This window comes from Takifugu rubripes, chromosome 16, assembly GCF_901000725.2.
Source record: "Takifugu rubripes chromosome 16, fTakRub1.2, whole genome shotgun sequence".
NCBI lineage: Eukaryota > Metazoa > Chordata > Actinopteri > Tetraodontiformes > Tetraodontidae > Takifugu > Takifugu rubripes.
Window position 1 is genome coordinate 4,071,063 of NC_042300.1, and position 22,026 is coordinate 4,093,088.

Here is a 22,026-nt window from a genome sequence, read left to right on the forward strand (position 1 = left end):
GCGGAGGGGGTTAGGAGGAGCCAGGGAACGTGAGGGAATGTACAGATTGAACCTGTAATAGTTGATCCTCAACAACTCACAGACTAACTCGTTAAACGGAATCACCTGCATTCAGTCTCGAAAACTCAAAACTTTCGGCGAAATTTGTCGGGATGACAACCTTTGATGATATATTAGAAGAAGTTGGGCCTTTTGCCCGCTTCCAAAAGCGCATTTTCCTCTTGCTCAGCGTGTCTTCGTTGTCTATTGCGGGGTTTTTGACATCCATCGTGTTCCTGGGTTACACCCCGGACCACTGGTGCCGGGATTCTGCAGTTGCGGCCAAGAGGCAGGAGTGCGACTGGAGCCTGGAACACACCCGCAGACTGACGGTGCCTTACAGCAACACATCTGGACCACTGGAGAACATGTGCACGCAATATGATCTGGATTGGAACACGACAGCACTCAGCTGCAGCACGGAGACCCTGAACCTGACAGGAGTCCCGGTCACCGCGTGTAAAGTGAGAGGAACCTTGATTTCAGCACAGAACTGACACTTTCCATTTGTTAAAATTAATCTTTTGTATTTTAAATCGGATTTGTCTACTCCCTGATTAACACCAGCAACCACGCTTACACGCTTAAACAGTTTGTGTGTGCTTTGTGATGGAGCCATCTGCTACTGTTTGATGCATACAGAACAATGTTACTTTTTTAAAGTTATGTAATTAGAATTTGTGTTAAAAAACCAGTAACACAACTCACACCTCTACTGTTTCTTAAGTCATACTCTGCAAATATGTTTCTTCATTAGGAGGGTTGGGAGTTTGATTATGAAGGTCGGAAGTCTTTTGTCACCGAGGTGAGAGATGTTTGTAGTTTTTAATTAGTTGTCACCTTAGGGAATAAATGGTTGTAACCCCTTTTTACTTGGCGTCTCAGTTTACCCTGGTGTGCTCGGATGCTTGGTTGGCCGACATGTACCAGTCCAGTCTCGGTGTGGGCTTCCTGTTCGGCAGCGTGGCTTTTGGCTACTTTTCTGATAAGTGAGGATTTTTAGGAACTTCTCATCATTTACAATTTAAACTCTGCAGCACTGCACATGTGACTAAATACTGTATTTCTGTTTTGTATTTCCAGGTACGGCAGGAAGCTCACCATCGTTCTAGCCAACATGATGAATTTTATCATGGGAATTGCAGTGGCTGTAATTCCAAACTACACCTGTATCCTGCTGTTCAGAGCCTTCCTTGGCTTTAGCATGAAAGGAAGCTGGATGAGCTCCTATGTGCTGAGTAATGATAACTTCCTTGTTAACTTCTTATTTCTATAGTTCCCCAAATGATTCAGCTCTTAGCTAGCTAGCTTTAGCAACACATTAATCATGTTGAGAAGCAAACTGAAGAGTCGATGGCTTAAAGAAGTGTCTTAAAGTTTGATTCAGCCTCCGATGGGCAGTTTGTGATGTCTGTAGCATTCATTTTTATCTGTGTTTGTGTCAGTCTCAGAGGTGGTTGGCATGAAGAACAGACGGTTTGTTGGAATAATGTACCAAGTATTCCTAAGCTTCGCCCTCCTCATCGTCCCATTACTCGCCTACTTAATCACAGACTGGCGTTGGCTCCAGGTCGTAATTACTGCTCCCACCGGCATGTTCTTGGTATATTATTGGTGAGAAAGCTGATAACAATAATGGCAAGGAATTGTTCAGAGTTTCTCCTCTAAGAACCTTTTTCCTCGCAGGTTCGTCCCAGAGTCACCAAGATGGCTCCTTTCTCAGAAGAAATTTCCAAAAGCACTTGAAATCACAAAAGCCATAGCGAAGGAGAACAAGAAAAAATTCTCCAGCAACTTTGAGGTAAATCAAATCTTCAGTTTCACACATTGACCAGAGCCTTTACAAAGTCCAAAATCCAAACTGTAGCAGGCTTTTTGTGTTTATAAAACACCAAAAACAACGTTTTAACTAACAATAACTAAAGCAGGACGGTTAGCACTGGTGGCTAACAAGCTAGCTCAGTGTCTGCATAAAGGAAAGAGGAGCATTACTTCTAAAATACTTTTTAAACTACTTTAATTACTTGTTTGTTTTAAAGCCAGGTCATCATCACGAGGTAATTTAAAATGCGTTTGAATTCAGAAAATTGTCCCACCCTCTCTCGAGGCCATGCTCCCATTGTCGCCATCAGTTGGGCCCATTTGATTAATCCACGCCTTTTAACTGTTAATATTTGTTTTGTAAAATAAAGAAATATTCCTCGCCTTTGCTGCTGCGGGGTTTTTAAAAATGGTGGGTTAGACTTTTTCAGAAAAGCGTTCCTCTCGTGACTGATTTGTGCATTCAAAGCCCTGGCCAATCAGAGCAGGAACAGACTGTTATCTTATCTTAATGTTTCTCTGCATGTTTGGAGGTTGATTGTCCGTGCTGATATGTTCACAGAAGATAGATTCTGCTCAGTATTGTTGTTAAAATGCTCTGACGAATTCTAGGCATTGACGACTGACGATGATGAGGGTGATGCCCCCTCTGCTTCCATACTGGACCTCTTCAGAACCCCAAATATGAGGAAATACACCCTCATTCTCATGTATATCTGGTACGTCTGGATAAATTGGATCAAAAATATGTCTTGATTTGTGGCTGTAGTTGAATGCTCCCCTCTCTGCAGGCTCACCACCGAGGTGGTCTATCAAGGCCTCATCATGCGGGTGGGGATAGCAAGAGGAAACCTCTACATTGACTTCCTCATCTCAAGTCTGATGGAGCTCCCTGCATGCCTCTTCATCCTCTTCACTGTTGAACGAATGGGGCGACGCATTCCCTTTTGCGCCGCCAACATCGTAACTGGATTGGCCTGCTTGATCACTGCCTTCATCCCTGAGAGTGAGCCCCGCTTTACATTCAAGCTGTACCTGTCATTTAAGGAACACACGTTAGTTATAATGTAATCTAATCTAATGCACCCTTGCACCTCAGATATGTACTGGTTTAAGACAGTGGTGGGCAGCATTGGTCGGTTAACGGTCACCATGGCCGTAGAGATGGTGGTCTTTGTTAACACTGAGCTCTTCCCAACATGTGTCAGGTAAAAGGGTAGATGCAATATTGAATGCGACTGTTTCACTACAAATACGTCTCAATAACCTCAATTTGTGTATTTTTGCATGTAGGAACTTGGGAGTGTCCTTTTGCTCGACCTCTTGTGATATTGGAAGCATCGTAGCTCCGTTCGTGTTGTACAGGCTGGCTACCGTCTGGAACGACTTGCCTCTCATCATCTTTGGTATGTTCGTCTCCTCGGTGATGTATGAAAGCAGCGTGGAGGAAAAACGGCACCGATCTGGTGGCAGTTCTGGATGAATCCTGGGGAAATATTTAGAATCCATTCCCTATTTGAACCTGCTGTTCCCACCTCCAATCAAGGAGAGCAAGAAAGGACAGCCTTTTACTTCCCTGAGACATTATGAGGCCGGCATAGTAATAAATCTGTCTTTACATATTTTGTTGTCAATGATTTTCACCTTCCCCGTTGTTCCATTCAGGAGGCATCACCCTCGTCGGAGGAGGTTTAATTCTGTTGCTGCCTGAAACCAAAGGAGTTCCTCTTCCTGAGACTATTGACGATATAGAGTTTCCAAACAGGTGAGAAATGCTACAAAACCTTCCCATGAAATAGATTACAAAAAACAACAACAACCCCAAACCATCAAATAAAATACACTAAACAAGATGACAACAAAGTCACATGGTGTGTAGGAAGAATAAAGAACCCTGACCTGATTTTTTTTAAATAGACTTTGAATATTGAATTTGTTCAGCAAGAGCTAACAGATATAGTTGAACTAATATACGGTTTAGCAGTTTGCATGACTGTGACAGAATTACAGTAAAATTACAATAATGAACAATTTAGAGTTAAGTTAAGTTAAATATTGGACAAACTGAGGACTTGAGTAATATATATTTTTCCAGGCTTAGACGGTATTTCTCTGACAAAATAAGTAGGCATCATTTTCTTTCTAAAGAGGAATCAGATCGTTGCAGGAGGTGTTTTCAATCCCCTGTTCATATTGTTCTTTTCAGGAAAAAGAAGGCAGAAGAGAAGATTGCGCAGATCGCGCCACTAAATGCCCAACCATGTTAAAAACCAGCAATGAATATGTCTTCTATTAAGAACGCGTTAATCATGGTTTAAACGTGTAAAATAAATAACGGAAACATCTTTGTATCTGCATTTGTGATGCTTACTTTAATGGACGTTTACGGCGAACGAAACTGGGTGGAATTCCCATCATATTCGTTAATCTAATATCAGTGTTATCGTCGTCATTTTGTGACTAAAATATGTCCGGATAAACCGTCAAGACTGTTGGAACCGCTCATATTGCCTGTTTTCAACTCAGCTTTTCTGACTGGGAACACACGGAAATATTTAGTGTTCGGAGGGGATTAAAGAAAAGTAGTAACACTGAAAACTGTTGTATCTGTAACGCAGAAATGTCGCCTGAAGGCGACATGAATAATGTCATCTGTAATACTAAGCGTTTGCATGTAAACACCTATGATAATTAATTTAGCAACTGTGTTATCTATCCTTGAAATTGGAGACTTACAGAAACTGCTTTTCTAGAAGAATTGCTGTAAAAATACTTTTTCTAAAAATATTTGTTATATTGGTGTTGGTATCGGTGGTGTTGGTGTTGGTGATTAATCATTGTACTTTGGGAAATTCTAATGCTGAGCTTAGTTGTCATTCTCACCCATAGCTTTTTACTTATAGTCATTAATTAAACTAAACAGAACATATGACAATAAAAAGAATGGAACTCCATGATTCCATGCTCCATTTATTTTGTTTTCACTTTTTATTTTTTAAATTGTCTCAAAAATATTGAATTGTGCACTTAAATTGCAAACATCCATTCAATATATCCAGTTGCATCTGACGTTTTATTCTTTCTTTACTCTTTAGCCTCCTTATATCTGGCTTCTGAAACATGGATCACTTGTACATAGTACAACAGAGTACCTCAACGGGTTTCCAATAGGTTATTCATTTCCTTTTTATTAGGGTAGATCTTGCCCATCACAGGCAAAACAATTATTCACACCATACAATCAACCTTACAAACATCCAAACATTTTAAAATTGTTTATTGATCAATTAAGTTCCATGGTGTTTTTTATCCAGTCTATAAATTTGGAGACCCGAGCATAGACACCAGGTTTCATAGGATTGGCACAACCCAGACCCCATGAGGTCACACCCTGCAGGATAAACCTGTTGTTTGAGTTACACACCAGAGGACCACCGCTGTCACCCTGTAGAAACACACAAGTCACACGATTGGAATAACACACAACACCAACCCTGGCTCACAGGTTTGTTCTAGCATCATAAGGCAAGACAAGCGTTCCAAACTTGCTTCAAGCCCCTACAATGTTGTGGAAATTGTAATCTCTTCTCCAACTTTTTCAATGACAACTGGATTTTTCTTACTGAATTATCACGGGTACAAGGCAGTTAACGTGCTTATTCTGTGGCAACTGTCAGCAACTGTACAACATTGAGATGGATAAAATAAAGCAAAGGATTGGGACTGTCTGATTGTGCTGTTTTCTTGAAAAGATCTTGCCTCCCCCTGATGTTTGAAGAACATTTTATAAGATGTGAGTACTACCCAGGTGTTGGACTTCTCTAAAATCTTCCCCCAACTACTACCGTCTGCACTGTGGCCTGTTTCCTTACCTGGCAGCTGTCAGTTCCTCCCTCGATGTTGCCAGCACACATCTCATGGTCTTTCACTCTGCCATTCAGGTAGGCCGGACGATTACAGATCTTGTTCTCAATCACAGGGAAGCCAGCTTCTTTCAGGACACCGTTACCCCCCGTACCTGGAGAACACCTCCCAGTTAGCAATCCGGACCTCTCATTCTAACATTTTACATACGTCAGGTTTTACCTTGAGTTTCGCCCCATCCAGTAACGTAGCACTCGGTGTGACTGGGAACAATGTAGTCTTTATCTGGCAGACACACTGGTGTAACCTTTTCATTTAGAAGTGCAGGGCTGAAAAACACAAATACGCCAACAGCTGTGTTTCCTGCGTCTTGTGACATTTCACAATTTAGAAGTGCCAAAATGCTTTTGCCAACAGTCGAACCAAGTCCTGCAGTGCCGATGATAAAGAATTTGATGCAAATTTGATTGATGGAGTTTCGGATGTAATCGAAGCACACGGAATCTCATAAGTAAGCGCCGCAGCTTTCAGGCATTTGAGGTTGCAACAGTCAAATTGTCTTGTGAAACCCTGGAGGGGCTGATATGTTCATGTTCCAGTTGCTGCAAAATTGAGTCCAATGTAAAATGTTTTCTTTTAAATTCTAGTAGCGGAAGAATATAGGAGCATCAAGAAAAAACAGGCTCACGTTTGTAGCTTAAGCAGGGCGATGTCAGCGCCATTGGGTCCCAGCACCAGTTTCTCCAGGTCCCTCAGCTGTTTGGATGCCTCGATGGCTCTTTCTGTGTGGATGCCTAGAACGATCTTGTAGTACCCCGGTCGTGTGGACCTACATCCAACACGTGACCCAGTGGTCAGTTGTCATACTCCATAATAGTAAAAGTTCTCTATTAAACTTCTCTGACTTCTCCAGACAGTGTGCAGCTGTCAGAACCCACTGACGGTCGATCAGAGTTCCCCCACAGAAATGGATTCCCGTGCTGTAAAAAAGATGATGCAACTAAAATTAAATGTACAGAACACATGCACAATTAATCCAACTAATTACAACCTTTACATACCGTTTTCCTCTATTATGCTTGTACTTACCTTGTCCGGAGGCTGATTTGCCAGGGCCACGAATGAGGTTTCGAAACGCAGCCTCCCACGATACGACCAAAACAACGCTTTGGTTTGATGGCTGGCGAGCCACACTTTAGTCCAGCTAAAATAGAGTCTATTGTCTTGAATTCCTTCATAGCTCATTAACACAATATTGGTTTCTGTTATCAAGCAAAAATCCGTTGGGTTTCCTACAAGGATGCTAACAATGCCGTTTACGTACCGCAGTCTGGGATCAGACAGTAGTCCCATTTCTTGTTTGGGTCTGTAGTGTAGCACCACGGTCCGTTCACATCACCATCTGGATTTCTACAGTACTAGAAGCAAGCATGTTCAACTACAAAGATCAAACTTGGAAATTTTTCCGAAACAATCACAGATACGCACGTTGCTCTCCAGACCCTTGTCACCATGAGTTTCTTCGGTGAAGCTGTTGTGTGTGTGGGGGCTCTGAGCACTCCAGGCCTGGCATGTCACCCCCAGAATGGTGATGGAGATTTTCCCCCGGTACGTTTCACCATTGCCAATTTTACAGTCTAATTCAAAGAATGTTATAAACAGTCACATTTCAAAGGATTTTTAAAAGCAAATCAAAAAAATTACCCCTCTCTGTTTGGCCACTGTCTTCGGTAGTGGGAGACTGGGGTTGAGTGGCAGTGCCAGGTGTTGGTTTAGGTGCATTTGTGGAGCATTTCTCCAGGTTGCAGTACTCCCAGCGTACTCCTGGGTTGGTAGTGTAACACCAAGGAGCTCTGTCATTATCTGGGTTCCTACAAAAATTCCTCCTGAGGTCACTGTTGAAGGAAGAAAAACTGCAATTTAAGACCAGCCAGATTAATTGTGTTGAAAAATGTTAGAATCGTTATAATAAAGTTATCTCTTATTTGCTTTTACCTTGTTATATTCTTTATTCTTGTTATATTGTTTCTCATTACTTAATGTTTCTTATTACTTGTTAATGCCTAATGTTCGTGATGCTTGATGTGTGAACACGTACCCCTCTGTTCAAGGACAACAGAAATGCAGCTGCTGTAAGGAGATAGAGCTGCAGGGCCTGACCCAGGAGCTGTTCTTTTAATCTGTCTGATATGGAAGACTGTGCTGTATGCGAGCTAAGCTAATCAAATCAGTGAAGGCCTACGCATATTCTCACCATTATGGTTTACATTCTTTGCTTTGTATGGGAACTGATATCTTGTGTTTCCCTTTCCCTTTAGGCACATTTGAATTCTGTGTAACTAGGGACCTCCTAATTTCAATAAGCGGAAGATGTGCCTGAGGACGTGTTGGAGATCTGTAACTGAGCACATCTCTCCCTCCTCCTTGCTGCAAGTAAAACGTAAAGCTGTTGTCTTTGCCTCATTTGTTTCTCTCATGTTTTAGGTCGTTCAAACCTAACAAAAAACCACCGATTTGAACAGTTGAGTAATGGAGGCCATCCAGAAGTTTGAATCATTAGTCATCATTAGGTTAAGCAGCAGAGATTCTCAGAATCTACAGGCTTCACTCACGCATTGGGGAAGTTCTTTGGAGTTTTCAGATGGCTATGGGGAGTCATCGAGCTCCAAGCTTGACATCTTTTTCCGCTGATTGTCTGTGACGTTATGCCACGGTAGCTTGACCCATTGTCCTCATAACAGTCTTCCTCTTCCGGTGGAATCACAGCATCATCTGCAGGTGTAAAGTTCATTTAAATAAATGCATTTGTTCCAACAGAACTTCCCAAATAATCTGGAAGGTAATGTTTATATCACTACCTGGTCCAGCGGAATCCCCACAGGTAGGCACTTGACAATACTCCCAGCGAGTTTCACTGTCAGTGGTGTAACACCAGGGCTTCCTCTGGTTGTCGGGATTACGACAGTAGTTGTTATCGAGTCCTCTGGCAGACAGCAAGAAATACCACTGGTATTTTTTTCAAAAACCTTTGACAACCATTCTGACTAGCTATGGTCAATGTTATACCCTAGACAATAACATTAATTCGAGCAAAACGAGCAGAACACGCTGTGCACCATGATAGATTTGTATCACAACCACAAAATGGAATGACAGTGATCTAAAAGACTCCCAAAAGTCCTTCAATTGAGGTCCGTCCTAATAATGACCCCTACTGATTAGACAGTTTGGAACTGCCCCATTGAGAACTACCTTTATTCTGTGGTATCAACAACAGCAGTTCTTACTTGCAGGGGTAGTTGTCTGGTGTGCGGTTGTGTTTGTGTGGCGTTTGAGATGACCAGCTCTGGCACGTTTTTCCAGCTTCTGTAACGGCGATTGTTCCTCGGTAGGATCCACCCTCCCCTGTGAAACAGGTCGTCTCTGGGACAATGGTCGGAGGCTCGGAAGCTGACAAAATGAATTGGATGTGCAGCAAAATAAATAGAAATTTCCTACAATTGTCAACAGATACATGTGTTTAATGTGAAACCGTCAAACTGCTTAGAAGAAAATACATTGTTGGAAAAAAATTTAAGGAACACTTTTTTTTATCAGCATATAGTAACAAACCTGGAGTATTGATGTGATCCGTTAAATGAAGTTTATCCCCTCCCCATCTTCTCTGACTTTTTTTCTATTTGCATTTAGCTGGGGTCAGTGTCACTACTAGAATTAGGAGGTACCTGGACCCTACAGAATTTGCACAGGTAGTCCCAATCCTCCAGGATGGCACATCAATACATGGAAGAGCTGGATGCCCTATAGATGGTCCCTAACCCATCAACAGGGCCAGTATCAGCGAGTTTGCGTAAGAAGGAGTAGAATAAGCACTGCCAGAGCCCTAAGAAATTACCTCCAGCAGGCCACTGATGTAAAATGTCTCTGAACAAGCAGTCAAAACAGACTTCATGAGGGTATAGTTAACCTATACCAGTATACCACTAGTTAGTGGTAGGTCACTGATGTTACAGCAGACATATCCATGGATCAATGCACAGATTTGAACTCCTTGGATCCATTGTCAGACCATATCTTGGTGCAGTGGGTTGTGGTTCTGTGGCTGGAGCATGCAGGCAGTTCCCAAAGGGAGGAAGGAACTGACCATATTGATTGGTCACTACACTTGCACTGCCAGGTTGCACCCCAGAATGAGCTCAGCTACCCAACCCCGGACACATCCATCATCTCGTTTGGAGCAGTCTCTTCTTGTTACCAGGCATTGACGTGTTTGAGCTTGCTGCTAGCTTTCCCTGAAATCCTTTCATTCCTAACATATTTTGTAGACCATGTATGATATACAGCTTTACCCCCATTGAGATCTGATGCATTTTCAAAGTGTTCCTTGCATTATTTTTTTTAGCAGTGTAGTTTACATAGCAGGACATACTGCAGCGTGGGATATCACAGAAGTCCCATCGTTTAGCTGGGTTGGTGGTGAAGCACCAGGGTCGAGGGTCTCCATCAGGGTTTCTGCAATAATTGCCCTCAAGGTATTTCTCTGAAAGGCTGGAAAACAGTTAAAACTATTTTCAGAATGTGCCTAATCGCTAATCCCTATTAGGAACAACTAGCATCTGAGCTTATGTGATCTTACACGCTGGGATCATAGCCATGGTTGTGAGGTTGCTGGGAATCCCAGCGCTGGCACGTGTAGCCCTTTTCTGTAGTGGAGGCTTTTCCTCTGTAATCCTCACCACTGCAGTGAATACAGTCCTCTACAAAAGAAGAAAAATAGAGAATTTATGCCAGTGATACCAGCTTCAATGCTAGCAGTTTAATTAACCTGATTCAAATCATCATCAGACAATTTCTTAGAACCTAACAATCCTCCGAATTGTCCAAATCCCCACAAAAAGCCAATAAGGGCCACTTTATACCAGAGCAAGCCGAAACATTGCAGTGTTCCCAGCGGGTGTTAGCATCGGTGGTGTAGCACCAGGGTCCGCCGCTGTCTGCGTCAGGGTTTCTGCAGAAGTTTGACTCCAGGTCTGCCAGAGGGCTGGTCTGTGGCTTGTAACTGCAGAGGACGCATTCAGATATTTACCAAATAAGAATCTTTTTTTATTTAAAAAAAAAAAAAAAGAATCAAATGTTAACAAATGAGTTACTTTGGCCTGTGAGGGCTGTTTACCCCCCATCTCTGACACAGCTTCCCAGTTTTTGTTCTGGACTTTGTTCCTCTGTAATCTGTTCCTATTCCATTAACACACTCCAGGAGGTAAACTGCACCAGAAAATAAACATCAGATGCTATCGGTGTTGTTCAACAGGGTCAGCTGGTTTATTCTGCATTATCTTGGACAACACATGGAGCAACACACTGTCTTTGGTCAAACTTGTGGTGAAGTCGGGGACAAACAGCATTTAAAAAGTACCTTTTTTTTCATATAACGCTGTGCTACTTCTGCGCAGGACAATCTCAGATTTTGAGTTTTGTCCAACGGTCCGACATTCCTGGTCCTTTTCGATATACATGAAAGACCTGCGAAAACATCAATGCTGTCAGTTGTACGTGATGCTGATGAGCTTTTAAATATGATATGAGTGAGCTCGCCTGCATGTGAAGGTTGTTTCAGCGTCGCATTTTCTGGCGCATTCGACTGCAGTCATGACAGAATACTTTCTTCCGGACAATGACAGGATCCAAGCTCCTGCAGTTTTAGTGTAACCCTCCACCTCACTTCCACTAACTGACATGAATGGAAAAATAAATCCATAAAAATAAATAAATTAAACGTAGAAATGTATTTCGCCCCGTCCATCTCTTTTTAACTATGAGCAGAATTTTCCCAGTATTGCAAACATTACAAAACCATGCTTACTGTAGTAAAACAAACAATAATTACCTCAAAGATCAAATAGAGTGAGGCTAAACTGTGTCAGTTAATCTGTAATGGTGTGTTTGGGAGGCCAGTGTTGACTCAAACTTTGACTCATAGAGTCACGCTGTTAACAGATTATCCTTGGAGTAATTCAAAGTGAGAAAAGTTATCTTTTCAGAATAAAATCACTTGGCTACATTTTACCTTTACATACTCAACAATAAGGTCTTTTAAATCTTAAAATCAAGTGTAAAAGTAAAATCAGCGGGACCTATGATTGATCCCTGCAGTACACCACAGCTCATACTCAGAAAGATGGTTTTCAGGATTACTGTGACAGATAATCAGACTATGTCTCTCGACTGGTCTGGGAACGCCTGGGGATATCCCCGGACGAGCTGGAAGAAGTACAGTAGCTGGGGAGAGGGAAGTCTGGGCCTCTCTGCTTAGGCTGCTGCCCCCGCGACCGGACCCCGAAACAGCGGTAGGGGACGGATGGATGGATAATCAGACTAATGTCCCTCCTCAGGAGACGTTTGCTGTCACTGTCTCCACTGTCCGAACCCAGAAAATGTATTTTTAATGGGATAGAATCTCTTTTGTCCTGTACAACTTCGTTATTACTCATAATCCCCAGACTTGTCATTGTGTCTTACCAGAGCAGATCAGTGCTCCCAGGATGAGCGCGAGCGTGTTCACGTCCATGGTGAGGCCGCTTAACTGGCTGCTCCTGGTCAGCTCTCACATCAAAGTACCTCCTGCTTTATTACTCCTGGCAGCAAGTTTGAAAGAGCAACACAGGACACAATTAGTCGCTCAGTTAGTCAGAGGACAATCATCGTTTGTACTTAGGAATTGGACCATTTGGAACTCACTTTATCATAGAAGTGAACCGGCGTCAGCTGGAGAGCAGGGAGGCCACTTCGGAGGCTTCTAGTTGCTGAGATGCAGATTCTGCAGCTCCCACAGATTTAGTAGATCTGTTTGTGACCTTTGAACTGTTGCGCATCTTTGCCTCACATAACATTTTCTCTTCAAACAACATCACCAGCCTTTTTGACCCGAAACACCCGTTAGGTGACTGTGTTGATAATTAAATTATTGGTCTCAGTTAGAATGACTTGCAATAAAAACAATTTAATGATTAAATCAAATCTAGATCATTTTGGATCAATATATGTGGTTAATTTTCAGCTAATCGGGATCAGTGCCCTCCACTGCAAATACGTGATTACAAAACAACAAAACTTTAGACCCTTGCAAAACTTTAGTTCAGCTGAATGGCCACTTTAGCAAAACAACCGCTTTTCTAAAATAAACAGCGTTGGGTGATAAGACATCTCAGGGAGGACGACATCGGATGTCTCACGATGTCTCCACTCTTTAAAGGACATTGATGTGTGGTATTGGTGGCAGAGATACAAAAGCACAGTTCCATGCACTTAAATATTAAATTGATGTTAAACAAGTGTTCATCAGTTCCCCCACAGAAATGTCATTTGGAAATGTATTTTGTTTTCCACCAACCCATGTTTACTCTAAAATCATATTTATCCGTTTGACATCAAGTTTACATTTAAAATGTTCCAAAAACATTGAATTATATATGGATGTAATACCGAGTACATCCAAAAGATGGCGGTGTTGATCACAGCCTAAAATTCTTCACCTCCTCGTTGAAACTTCACAAAGAGATGAAAGAGAGGAGAACTGACGCCAAACGATTAAAATCAATAAGAGATGAAATTGAGCTATTGATCATATTGTCCAATAGTTCCAATAGATGAAGCCCATCTCGATATTTTATATGATTGGAGAAATTCTGAGGGGTCACGTAATTCAAAGGGTTTTGGCATCAGAAGGTTTCAGGTTTTTCTCGTCAAAGCCAAATCTTTTCTCTTCTTGCTTTAAAATTATTCTAGTCATTACTTTATATAACAATTAGAAAAGGAAACTTTATTTTTGTACATTAAAAGATTAATATTTTGGTCCTTCAGAATGAAGTTATTAATCCCAGAATGAGCTGCAAAACCTTATCAATTATAAAACAAATCAACAAAGATTTGATGGAATTGACCTGTAAGATCCCCCAAAACTGGTATTTTTAGTTCTAAATTAGCTTCTTTTTGTACCGATGTTATCTTTTTTGCTGTGTGTTAGTCACCTGTATTTGCTACCGACCTGTATCATTTCAGGCAATATATATATATATATGTATATATCTACAAACATATATATATATGTATCTACAAACATATATATATATATATATATATATATATATATATATGTTTGTAGATACAGATGTGATTCTCTACCTTCAGCTCAAACACCTGATCATGACCCTGAAACCTATGTGGCGGTTGCTGCTAAACAAATATTTAGCATGAGTCACTGCTTATGCTAACTGACAACATGAGAACAGGACATCTGAAGCAGTGAAGTTAAATATTGAGGGGGTTTGCTGCAGTTGGTGACCGGCCGATTGCACTCGCGCACACGTTACTGTTCACTCCACTTAGTTGCAGAAACACTTAGTTGTTTTTTAGACATGAAAATATGTTTGTGTAAATTACCTATTCACAGATTTGGTCAAATCATTAAACTCAGGTTTTATTGAGGATAAAATCCTTCAAACAGAATTTTGTCCGACTCTCCAATTTCAATTACATTTTAAAAACTAATCTCACCTCCTCTTTAATTGTCCGCCAATGAAAAAGCAGAGACGAAAAATCCTTCTTTTCTCCATCCACCTTCAGCAATAATAACATTTTTGTTTTTCTGAGCGACGCGTAAGTGTATTTTTGTTTTGTTATTGCTAGTTGAAGGTCAGCCTCCTTCATACAGTGGGACCACAATACTTTGGAGGTGTTGGTTCTGGGTTGTCCAAGGTTTACCGTTCAATCAATATCCCACTGTCAGACCTCAATTTAGAGCTGCTCTGCTCTTCTTTAAAAGGGAAGAATGCCTCCTTTCTGCTGCCACATCTCTCAGGGTTTAATGTCACTATTCTTTGTGTGAGCAAAATTCTAATTTATTACGCTCTCTATTAGAGCCTGATGTGATTCTCTTCTTTTACTTACATCTTCCCTCCGGTTCTTTGTCAGCTGCCATTTGGACCAGAATTCCTAGTTCAATTTCCAGAGACCTTCCTTTAGAGAGAAAGATCACCGAAAACATTGTGAGTGGCAGCAATAACCGTTGACCACACAGCGTTCGTTCCAGCATTTAAAGGTGTGATGTTTGAGGTCCTCACATTAACATCTGGATTTAGCTACCACTGCAGATTTAACTGTAACTTCTTTGTGGTGAATGGACACCCTTCAGTATCCACCAGTTTCCACCAGTATCCACCAGTATCCATCAGTTTCCACCAGTCTGTACCAGTTTCCACCAGTATCTACCAGTATCCACCAGTTTCCACCAATATCCACCAGTTTCCACCAGTATGAACCAGTTTCCACCAGTCTGCACCAGTTTCCACCAGTATTTACCAGTATCCACCAGTTTCCACCAGTATCCACCAGTTTCCACCAGTTTCCACCAGTATTTACCAGTATCCACCAGTTTCCACCAGTCTGCACCAGTTTCCACCAGTATTTACCAGTATCCACCAGTATTTACCAGTATCCACCAGTTTCCACCAGTATGAACCAGTCTGCACCAATGTTCCGTTCCCTGTGTGACCTCAGGAATGTCATGAAGGTTTAAACATCCTAATTAGTGATGTATGTGAGAGCGTCAGTCCTCTGAACCAAGCAGTGATCCGATCCAAGTCACGTGACCACATATTGCGTGGCGGTTCTGTTTCTGGTTGTCACTCAGACTTCTCACCCCCCCCCCCTCTCTACCTGCAGGAGCATTTAGGGGCGGGCTGATCTCTGGGAGCACTGAGCCGCTGGGACACCTGCAGCTCCTTCCGCCTAAACTAGCTCCTACTTCAGCTCTCCCCTCTCGGTCTCGGTGCTGGATTGTTGATGCTTCAGCATCTGGCTCCAGCTCACAGGGATCTCCAGCCCTTCGCCTCGTGTTAACCCCTGTTATTCTCCAGCGGAGTAAGTTTGGTCAGTGCCTTGTCACTGTTTCCAGCTGTATTTTTTTCTCGACGGTTTTCTTTCCCCATTTCTTGGTGTTTCTTTTTTTAGTTCGTTTTTCTGTTGCTACTTTCTTAGGGTTTTTTTGTTGTTGTTGTTACTTCATTCGATCCTTCATTCGGAGAACTGTCTCTCCTTGCATTGTTTTTATGGCAATAAAGAACCTTTTGTTTTACACTCCGCATCTGGGTCCTGGCCTCCTTAACTCGAACGTAATATATTGAGTTTAATATGAAATTATTTCTATATGTGTAGTAAATAAATTTAGATCTTTAAAAAAAAAAGGGAAACATGTTGATTTTGATCTTTCTGAGCTCATCTCTGATCTTCGTCCAACCTGTGACATCACATTAATTTACACATGCTGCAGCCTGCTAATGAAATTATGTTGGTTTCAAATATAGCTGAATATCCCCATGTGAACAGATTAATATAATAAATAACGTTTCTATCACCCATCTAACTCCTAATATGGCAAACTAACTGTATAAAATCCAGCAACATATTACACAGCAACATAGTTAAAATAGAGTTTGTTAATTTGATTGATTGATTTTTTACATTAACTGACGCCGAACATCTACAGAAGTTGTCGGTAGGTGGTTGTGATGAACAAACTCCAGTTTCTTTTCCTCGGGTCAAACCCCTGAAACATCAGGGTCGTCTTGCATTACAGACAAGGGGGAAAAATCTCGCTCGGCTCCTTCAGAATGTCACCTTTTTCATCCCGTTTTTAATTCCCCGCCTCTTTGGTCGGACGATGGGCCATCAGGACCAGCTTCGGGAAACTGTGGAACACGTTCTGCTCATTGTTCCTGGGACTGAAAGCATTTTTTTCTTTGATTACAGCATTGCTTAAATGACTTGCCCTTGGCCTGGAAGGATGTGTGATTAAACACCAGAATGAGACACAGTGTCGCTATTTTACGCCGTGTCCACGCCTGGATTTCCTACTACATCTGCTCCAGCTCTTGGTTGCTGATTAAAAAGGGGAAATAAACAGTAAAAACACTTAAAAAGTTAGTGAACCGAAGCAGAGCGGAGTCCTGATTCCTCTTGACTGCAAATGAAAATATTTCCGCTCCGGCTCAGTGTTTGTTGCAAGAATCTCGTTGTTTTTTTCGTTAGTTTGCAGAAAAAACCACCAGGACTTTAACTGTTTGTTTTTGTTGGATTTATTTTTTTTGAATGCCCCCGTTTTTAAATAGAAGTCCAAGGTTTAGCCAAAGCAATGTGTTATTTACTTAATCCACGTTTCAGTTTCACCATTAATTTAAAACAAAATTTAATTCCTGTTACATCTGCGCCTGTGGTGCGACGCATTCCGCTCGCAATACAAATGAAACATAAAGCTCACTGATAACACTCGGGCCCAAATTGAAAAGTGAACTCAAGGACAGCGCGTCGTGCTGCTGCCGGGACATTAATGGAAAGGCAGCGTTTCTCCACAGCTAACTGGGATTCTTGCGTTGAATGGAGAGGTCTTCCAGCCTTAAAAACAAAAGGAACCCGGCATTTAGCCGGAATCCCAACACGCACCTTCAGCCTCTATATCACATCCATCAGATTATTATTTTTAAATCTGGAATCGATCAAACGCGGCTGTTTGGGAGATTTGAGCGGGGCCTAAAAACGTCCCACTGACACACAGCCGTCGCTCCTTCATCCCGCAGCACAATGCATCTCCGTATAGACAACATGCACACGGCGCTGCGCAAGTATGCACACGTGCACGCCCACAGCGCGATGTACAGAGTCCAGCTGTCTCGGCCTGGGCCATTACTGTAAGAGAATACCCCTGGCCGGCGCTCTAACCCGCTCCATCAATCTCAGTGCGTTTGACAGAAACTATGTCCACCTGTTCTCCCACAGTCACACGCAGAAGCTGCAGCTCAGTGTGCGACTTCGGGCTTCAGGTTTGGCCCGATCGACACACATGTAACGTTTAAATGGGCGCATTCTTCAATAATGTTCTCAGCCATCTTAAATGACACGTTCATAAATGAAATGACTGTGTGTGTGGACTCCGCTGCGTCGCGTCAGATGGATCCGGAGCCAGTTTGAGTCAGAGGAAAGGGCCGGAAATAAAGAGTGGAGCAAAAACACAGGTATAACGGCGGCCCAAAGACGCCTCCCGCCTGTTTCCACAGCTGTAGATGGAAAGTCTTTAATTCCTTCCTCAAACATTCCTGGCAGGTTGTGGGATTTGAACCAACAATCCTCTGGCCTCTCACCTTAGGGCTACTGGTAATACTTTAGACAAAAGAGGCACCAAATCCATTTAAACACCTCGTCTTTTCCCCCCTTCTCGTCTGCTTGTGGTCATAGATCATCTGTCCAACCAGATCGTCTTGGCTTGTCTTCACACCTCACCCATCACTCTTCATCCTTTTTTCTACCTGTTTGGTCCTCAGCTCCATCAAGAGCTCACATGCACCCCGAGGCCCCACGGGACCTCTTAATGCTTGCGGTACTTTGAGAGGAAATGGTGCCTTTACGGTGGGGGAGGAGCCCCTCGGAGAACGGGGGTCAAGGTGGCGCTCCTCTCAGGTTACCTGTCCAGGTGAGTCTGTTTGTTTAGTGTTTCCTTTAAGTAATCCGGAGGTCTGGGCAGAGACGAGGAGGGGTCCGTGACCAACTGTGTGCCCGGTTTTATTGTTGACGTTTGAAGGAAACGACAGTTGATCTGACCAAGCTATCTGTTTCACAGACCCTCAGAAAAGTGACCTGGCAGGTGGGGCGTCCACCTGTCCGCTTCAAAATAATAACCCAGCAAAGGATGGGATCCATCTACAGTCCCACATATACTGGTGGGGCTAATGTTGGCCACGGTTCAGGCCAGCTTTCACTGCCTCTGACAAATATACAGACAGCTGAGCCGCCATCCGCGGCCTGACGAGCTACTTTTGTTCTCAGATGAAACTGGGCACACTCTCGCCGGTCGGCTGCTGCCTCCATATATGTTCATTGTTTCCTCCAGACCAGTTCATTTACTTGGTCTCCACTCTCAGTTCTGTCATTAACGCGTTGGGAGATGTTAGCTACCAAGAAACTGCATAACCAGCGCTTCACAGGTCTTTTATGAAGTCATTGTTAGCTCAATAACCTGACTTTTATATGCTGAAGATGGGGGTTCGTTGGGTGGGGATTCAGCTCCACACCTCCACGTGCAGTGTTGCAACGTCCAGCTCAGGATCTTCTGATAAAATAGCAATAAAAGTTGCCTGATGCTTTTCATGTAATTCCTTCTTGGTCCAAAAATGAGGGTTTTTTTTGGTTTTTTTTATCTCCGCCCTTCTGCTCACGACAGGAACTGTAGCAAACCCAGGTAGCGATGCGAGGAATGTTGCAGAACGGAGCAGGAGATTCACTGGGCATTGTTAGCTGGCTGTTCCGCTCTAGCTGTCCTGTAAACAGCCGTCAAAGGAGGAGAAACTCGATCGCTTCACTTAGCTGTGATCCGCTCTAACAGCAGAGATCACAGACGGAGGGATGGAGGAGAGGAGGATAGATGCCTGTGTCCTCAAGAGGAAACTAGATGTTACAAGATAAATAGAAGAAAAAACATCAATATAATCAGCCCCATTATTGCCTTTAGATCTACTTCCTGCTTTTGACAAACTCCTGTTTTGTTTTGTTTTGTTTTGGGGAAACTGGGAAAATTGGATTAAGTTCTCTCTCTCTCCATGTGAGATAATCGGGCAAATCCAGTGCAAATCTTCTCTGTTTGGTCCGTTTCCGTTCGTGTGGAAGCCGCGAACACGTCTCGACCTGCTGCTGTGTTGCTGGATTCAGAAGGGAGAGCAGCTGCTGCTGTAGCAAACGTGGATCGCAGAATTTGCTAGAAAGAAATAAACAAATAAATCAGGCATCTATTTTTAATAAATATATATGGACATGAAAAATGCTGCTTTGAATAAATAACTGCAAAAAAAATATGGCCATGCTCAGAGGTAAAAGCATCATTTACAGGTTTATTTTCACAGCAACGGGGTGTAAAACATAATGTGGAATATTCTGATTTTCATTATCAATGTTCTGACGGGCTTTCAGCCGTGAATAATGAACAAATATTAAGTGTAGCAGAGCGTCGTGTGGGTGGCTGGCAGCGCCGCTTTAGTGGAGATGTCATGAATGTGTTGTTAATGTGTGGTGAATGTGGTAGCAAGTTGCTCTGGAGCTCAGAGGAATTAACAGGCTTCGCATTCCTCAGCACACGACGGCCAGTTCAGAGGAGGCCGACCAGACTGGAGAGACCAGCCCGATCCATCCATCCCTGTAGCAGAGAGCAGTACTGGGACCAGTGACGATGAGTTCTGCACACACTCTCCAATAATCAGCTCCCCTTATCAATTCATATTAAGCAAATATTCATTTTTGTTGTTTAATATCCAGAAATCCAAGCTGGGCTTTTTTGTTCACAACAGATGGTTGTTTCCTTACTGGTGCCCTAATTGGCCTGTATGGGGCTGACGGTCGGTGCTTATTTCCAGTGATGGTGGGCAAAGTTGACCAGTCCGTTGACCGGTCGCTGGTGAACTTCCTCTAGTTTGAGATTCTCCTTCAGGGCTCCTGAATTATTTAGGTTTGTTTGGTAGCAACAATGTTCTGCTGCCAGAGAGCTGAAATGACTGGAGAAGGAGAAATGAAGCCCAAGAATGGAGGGTCGAGGCTGACAGAGACAGAGAGACACCTCCTGTGCACCCTTCTCCTATCCGTCATCGCTCAGCTCAGAAGCCGTTATTAATGTACAGCTGTCTCCGTCTCAGCCGAAGCTAATTCACACCACAGGCTGGACGGCTGAAACTGCCTCACGGAGGTTCAATTTGGCTTCTTGTTTGCTTTCTTTTGCTTTAAAGATCTAAATCTGAAATGACATCACATAAAAAAAATGTGTCCCTGATTCTTAAAACTGCTGAAAATGATTTGAGCCCGATAGGCAGCGCTTATCCGGAGAAATCCGGGGTCAAAGGTCAAAGGCCACTCATTCCGTTTTACACTTTTTCAGTTTAGTTAAAGCGCAGTTGTGGCTGCAGATGTGGTGAGTTGATCCTGAGGCTTATTAGAACTCTACAGGTGGACTTTAATAGACTTTCAGTCATGTTTGCTTCACTTTTAGATCATTACTGACATCTTTTTAATTGTAATAAAACATATTTTAGAAACGTTTCCTCTTAATACTTTTCAAACTTATGTGATAAAGTCCAGCAAAACAAAGAGCTCATAGATCATTTGGGTACAACAGTGTGTGTGTGTGTGTGTGTGTGTGTGTGTGTGTGTGTGCGCGTGTGTGTGTGTGTGTGTGTGCGCGTGTTGAAGAGCAGTTGTCGTTGACAGCTGCATGAGAGCTGGGAGAGACGGAGTCAAGTGGCTTCAAATAGTCGTCGTTCTCCACATTTATCCATAGAACCCCCCCCCCCCCCCCCCCCCCACCACGACCCCCCCACCCCACCCACACACACACACACACACACACACACTGCTACCGCTGATGTGAAGTTTACATTTATCATGTTGACACGATTATGAAGGTAGTTTTATCATCTCAGCTTTCACCATAAAAATAAGTTTCATAAATGCCCACAACAAACTGGTCGGTTCTACATCTGTCTGCAGACGTGTTCTACCTCCGTCTGCAGACGTGTTCTACCTCCGTCTGCAGAGGTGTTCTACCTCCGTCTGCAGACGTGTTCTACCTCCGTCTGCAGAGGTGTTCTACCTCCGTCTGCAGAGGTGTTCTACCTCCGTCTGCAGACGTGTTCTACCTCCGTCTGCAGAGGTGTTCTACCTCCGTCTGCAGAGGTGTTCTCTCTCTGTCTGCAGACGTGTTCTACCTCCGTCTGCAGACGTGTTCTACCTCCGTCTGTAGAGGTGTTCTCTCTCCGTCTGCAGAGGTGTTCTACCTCCGTCTGCAGACGTGTTCTACCTCCGTCTGTAGAGGTGTTGTACCTCCGTCTGCAGAGGTGTTCTACCTCCGTCTGCAGACGTATTCTACCTCCGTCTGCAGAGGTGTTCTACCTCCGTCTGCAGAGGTGTTCTCTCTCTGTCTGCAGAGGTGTTCTCCCTCCGTCTGCAAACGTGTTCTCCCTCCGTCTGCAGACGTGTTCTACCTCCGTCTGCAGAGCTGTTCTACCTCCGTCTGCAGAGGTGTTCTCCCTCCGTCTGCATACATGTTCTACCTCCGTCTGCAGACGTGTTCTCCCTCTGTCTGCAGAGGTGTTCTTCTGTCTGCAGAGGTGTTCTCTCTGTCTGCAGAGGTGTTCTCTCTGTCTGCAGAGGTGTTCTCTCTGTCTGCAGAGGTGTTCTTCTGTCTGCAGAGGTGTTCTTCTGTCTGCAGAGGTGTTC

At 43.2% G+C, this 22,026-nt stretch overlaps 2 protein-coding genes across 3 annotated transcripts; one reads left to right on the top strand and one right to left on the bottom strand.

Moving 5' to 3' along the window:
* On the top strand, positions 1 to 4,814 carry LOC101072186 (solute carrier family 22 member 2-like). Its single transcript, XM_003971473.3, has 12 exons — positions 1 to 503; positions 797 to 844; positions 925 to 1,028; positions 1,123 to 1,277; positions 1,485 to 1,653; positions 1,726 to 1,840; positions 2,473 to 2,579; positions 2,652 to 2,866; positions 2,960 to 3,068; positions 3,154 to 3,266; positions 3,526 to 3,625; positions 4,067 to 4,814. The coding sequence occupies exons 1-12, from the start codon at positions 153 to 155 to the stop codon at positions 4,125 to 4,127; spliced, it is 1,647 nt and encodes a 548-aa protein (XP_003971522.2). The 5' UTR covers positions 1 to 152; the 3' UTR covers positions 4,128 to 4,814.
* A 216-nt stretch (positions 4,815 to 5,030) lies between these two features.
* Positions 5,031 to 12,612, bottom strand: plg (plasminogen). 2 transcript variants are annotated; one of them, XM_003971472.3, is made up of 20 exons: positions 12,463 to 12,612; positions 12,244 to 12,359; positions 11,320 to 11,455; positions 11,141 to 11,247; positions 10,875 to 10,989; positions 10,644 to 10,783; positions 10,361 to 10,481; positions 10,154 to 10,272; positions 9,012 to 9,174; positions 8,583 to 8,707; positions 8,337 to 8,496; positions 7,429 to 7,619; positions 7,213 to 7,361; positions 7,049 to 7,142; positions 6,814 to 6,928; positions 6,630 to 6,704; positions 6,413 to 6,553; positions 5,947 to 6,053; positions 5,733 to 5,878; positions 5,031 to 5,305 (listed from the first exon to the last, which is right to left on the bottom strand). In XM_003971472.3, exons 2-20 carry the CDS (start codon positions 12,290 to 12,292, stop codon positions 5,144 to 5,146), a joined length of 2,415 nt encoding a protein of 804 aa, XP_003971521.2. In that variant the 5' UTR covers positions 12,293 to 12,359; positions 12,463 to 12,612; the 3' UTR covers positions 5,031 to 5,143. The 2 variants fall into 2 exon arrangements, with proteins under 2 accessions (XP_003971521.2, XP_029705099.1); XM_029849239.1 differs by lacking the exons at positions 11,320 to 11,455; positions 12,244 to 12,359; positions 12,463 to 12,612 and having other exon boundaries at positions 10,875 to 10,991; positions 11,142 to 11,167.
* Between the last annotated feature and the right edge of the window lie 9,414 nt (positions 12,613 to 22,026).

What these genes read in the sequence shown, in the direction of transcription:
- plg (XM_003971472.3), bottom strand. Translation starts at nt 12,292, where the DNA reads ATGGACGTGAACACGCTCGCGCTCATCCTGGGAGCACTGATCTGCTCT. An exon ending in GAAACAACCTTCACATGCAG is followed by an intron (nt 11,248 to 11,319) that starts GCGAGCTCACTC and finishes ATGTTTTCGCAG; the next exon opens with GTCTTTCATGTATATCGAAA. An exon ending in GCTGCACACTGTCTGGAGAA is followed by an intron (nt 6,554 to 6,629) that starts GTCAGAGAAGTT and finishes TGTTGGATGTAG; the next exon opens with GTCCACACGACCGGGGTACT.
- LOC101072186 (XM_003971473.3), top strand. Translation starts at nt 153, where the DNA reads ATGACAACCTTTGATGATATATTAGAAGAAGTTGGGCCTTTTGCCCGC. An exon ending in TCCCGGTCACCGCGTGTAAA is followed by an intron (nt 504 to 796) that starts GTGAGAGGAACC and finishes TTTCTTCATTAG; the next exon opens with GAGGGTTGGGAGTTTGATTA. An exon ending in AATTCTCCAGCAACTTTGAG is followed by an intron (nt 1,841 to 2,472) that starts GTAAATCAAATC and finishes GACGAATTCTAG; the next exon opens with GCATTGACGACTGACGATGA.